This window comes from Sinocyclocheilus rhinocerous, unplaced genomic scaffold (genome assembly GCF_001515625.1).
Source record: "Sinocyclocheilus rhinocerous isolate Xijiao unplaced genomic scaffold, SAMN03320098_v1.1 scaffold6053, whole genome shotgun sequence".
NCBI lineage: Eukaryota > Metazoa > Chordata > Actinopteri > Cypriniformes > Cyprinidae > Sinocyclocheilus > Sinocyclocheilus rhinocerous.
In genome coordinates, this window is record NW_015655770.1 from 62,508 (window position 1) to 64,996 (window position 2,489).

Consider the following 2,489-nt stretch of genomic DNA (forward strand, 5'->3'; position numbering starts at 1 on the left):
GTCTTAGTAGACGATGTAACTACAGAAGAGTCACGTTTTAAATAGGAAAAATATAGAAACTCTTTGGTAATTTTTGAGCGAGATGCTAACGGTCTAATTTAGATTCAATGATATATGCTAAGCTACAGCTAAAAGTGCTACCGCCAGACCCGGAGATCGGCTGAATGGATTCGAAAACGGTAAAACTCAACTGTTTAACTCTAGGGGAGTTGGAAAATTAGCCTATTTTCAAAAATAGTGGAGTGTTCCTTTAAGACTTCTATATGTAATTGACTTCTGTTTTAATTGGCTAAACTAAACATACTTGGTGCAGTTTGCGCTGTTGTTCATTTGGATGGGTCAAGTTGTTTAATTCTGAATAGGTATTTATATGTAAATGCAAAAGTTATATGGTTATGTCCTCATAATACTGACGACGGTACCAACTAATTCTGAATTATTGACATTTGCAACTAGTTTTTCACCTTAGTTTACACATATTGGCTAAAGAGAACTTTGCACTGTGAACGTCTGAGTGCTGTACATTAAACTAGTAAATCCTGTTTTTCATGTTCCTTCCATAACATCCACATTTGACTTAAATGCATTTCACATCTCTCGACAGGCATGAAGATGAAACAAAACCACAGCTGGGTGAATCGGTTATAACCAAACAGCCAAATTCAAAGTCTCAAATTCTTAAACCACAGAACTCTTACTCTACAACAATATCACTATTACACACTGAAGTCTCTCTTGCTGTTGAAGTTAATCCCAATGTTTCTCCTGAAACGGCTCCAACAGAAACTATAATCTTAGCTACAGAACCACCAAAAACAGAGACTGAAATCACTGAAGAAATCCAAAACATTGCAGCTGAAGTCTCAGAAGCACCTCAAGACGAAGCACTTGCGGAGAACGTTGCCTCAGTGAAAGGGGAGATAGAGGCTCAGCACGGGTCAGTTGAAGAGGTAGACATCACAGCTGCTCTGACAGATAATGCAGGTGCTACCGCAACAAGTTCAGACTCAACAGTCGCACCTGCTATGGAGACACCTGTTAAGGAAGCACCTGTTCAAGAGGCAACTGCGCTTGCTCGGGTAGAATCTGAGAAGAACTCCTCCCAACCAGAGCCAGAAACACACGTGGAGATGAATGTAGTTGAGAAGGAAATTATCCAAACTGAGGAACTAAATCTGAATGACACCAATGAAGTGACACATGAAGAGACTGGTCTCAATGACACTGGGGATAATTCACTGATGGACAACAGCAGCACAGAACCTGACTCATGCTTTTTAGGTCAGTCTAATGAGTTGGATGTTATTGAGAAAAGTGTAGCTGAAGTGACTGCTGAGGAACCCATCATTGAGCAAACAGATGAAGTAGAGGACAAACGTTCAGAGGATACTCATTCTGAGATGGCAGAACAGAAGCAAGTGACATCTGAAGTTTCTCAAACTCAGGAACATTCACTGGAAGCTTCATGTCCAGATGTGGATATTACCAATGGACTCTCTCGTGCCATAGAAAATGGTCTAGTGAAGGACTCTGGAAGTCTGAAAGTTGAGAATGAAATAAATGCTGATGTCATGGAGGTGGAAAAGCTGCCTCAAAAAGAAGACATAGTCCAGGAATCGAATGAAGAAACCTTGGAAACTGAGAGTCAAGAGCAACTGTCATCTAAACCCTCTACACAAACTGACAGGTAATGAATGAATGAATGAAAAAAAAATATATATATATATATATAAATTAAATGCAAATTAAATTAAAATATAAATAAAATTGGAAAATTCTACAGAATTTTCCTATAGATCTGGAATTGAGTGTCCATATTAGGGGTGGGCGATATACAGGTAGACACAATAAACTAGTAGAAATTTGGCAACCAGTAGAAATTTTAGATCATGTGACACTGTAGTACTGCATAGAGGTCTTCATGGGGCCACTTAGATCCGAAAACCAGAGGTCCGACCCGAGCGGGTTTGGGTCCAAAACTTTGACGAGTGCCTCGGAAATGGTTTGGACTCGGTATTAGTTGCCTCGGGTCTCGGATAATTTGAAATAAATGTGCTTTTTTCCAAATGGACCTGATAAGACCCGATCCCTTTAACGTACTTGCGCGTTGGTGTTAAGTGCATTTTTGAGAAACGCACGTAGAAAAAGGAACATACGTTTGTAACCTCGCACACAGAAATCCATCTTATAGATATGAAATCCATCATGAAAAGCCACTCTGTTCATTACGGTGCATGTTCATGCAGGGCAGGGCTTTTCTTTTTTGTGTGTAGAAATTCTCAGAGGCGTAGCAATAGGGCAGGCAATTGAGGGCCCCCCGACAGCTGACCATTTGAACAATCGGAAATGTCATTATTAATATAACATGGAACATTATATCTGCATCCCCCCTAGGGGGTCCCCTCTGGCGTTACGCTGGATGTGCTTGCTTTTTCCTCGTGATGCGTCGGCTGCTGTTTCACACGTCCTGAAAAGTGAAGCTGCGGGCT

The 2,489-nt window shown here is 40.7% G+C and overlaps 1 protein-coding gene across 1 annotated transcript in view; it reads left to right on the forward strand.

Annotated features, from left to right (window-relative positions):
* Positions 1–1,687, forward strand: part of LOC107718922 (uncharacterized) — a gene marked incomplete at its 3' end in the record, with an annotated part of 6,059 nt that extends 4,372 nt beyond the window's left edge. Inside the window, exon 3 of the mRNA XM_016526167.1 lies at positions 605–1,687. Coding sequence (XP_016381653.1) covers positions 605–1,687 — 1,083 coding nt within the window. The remainder of the gene's footprint in view (positions 1–604) is intronic.
* Positions 1,688–2,489: the final 802 nt, after the last annotated feature.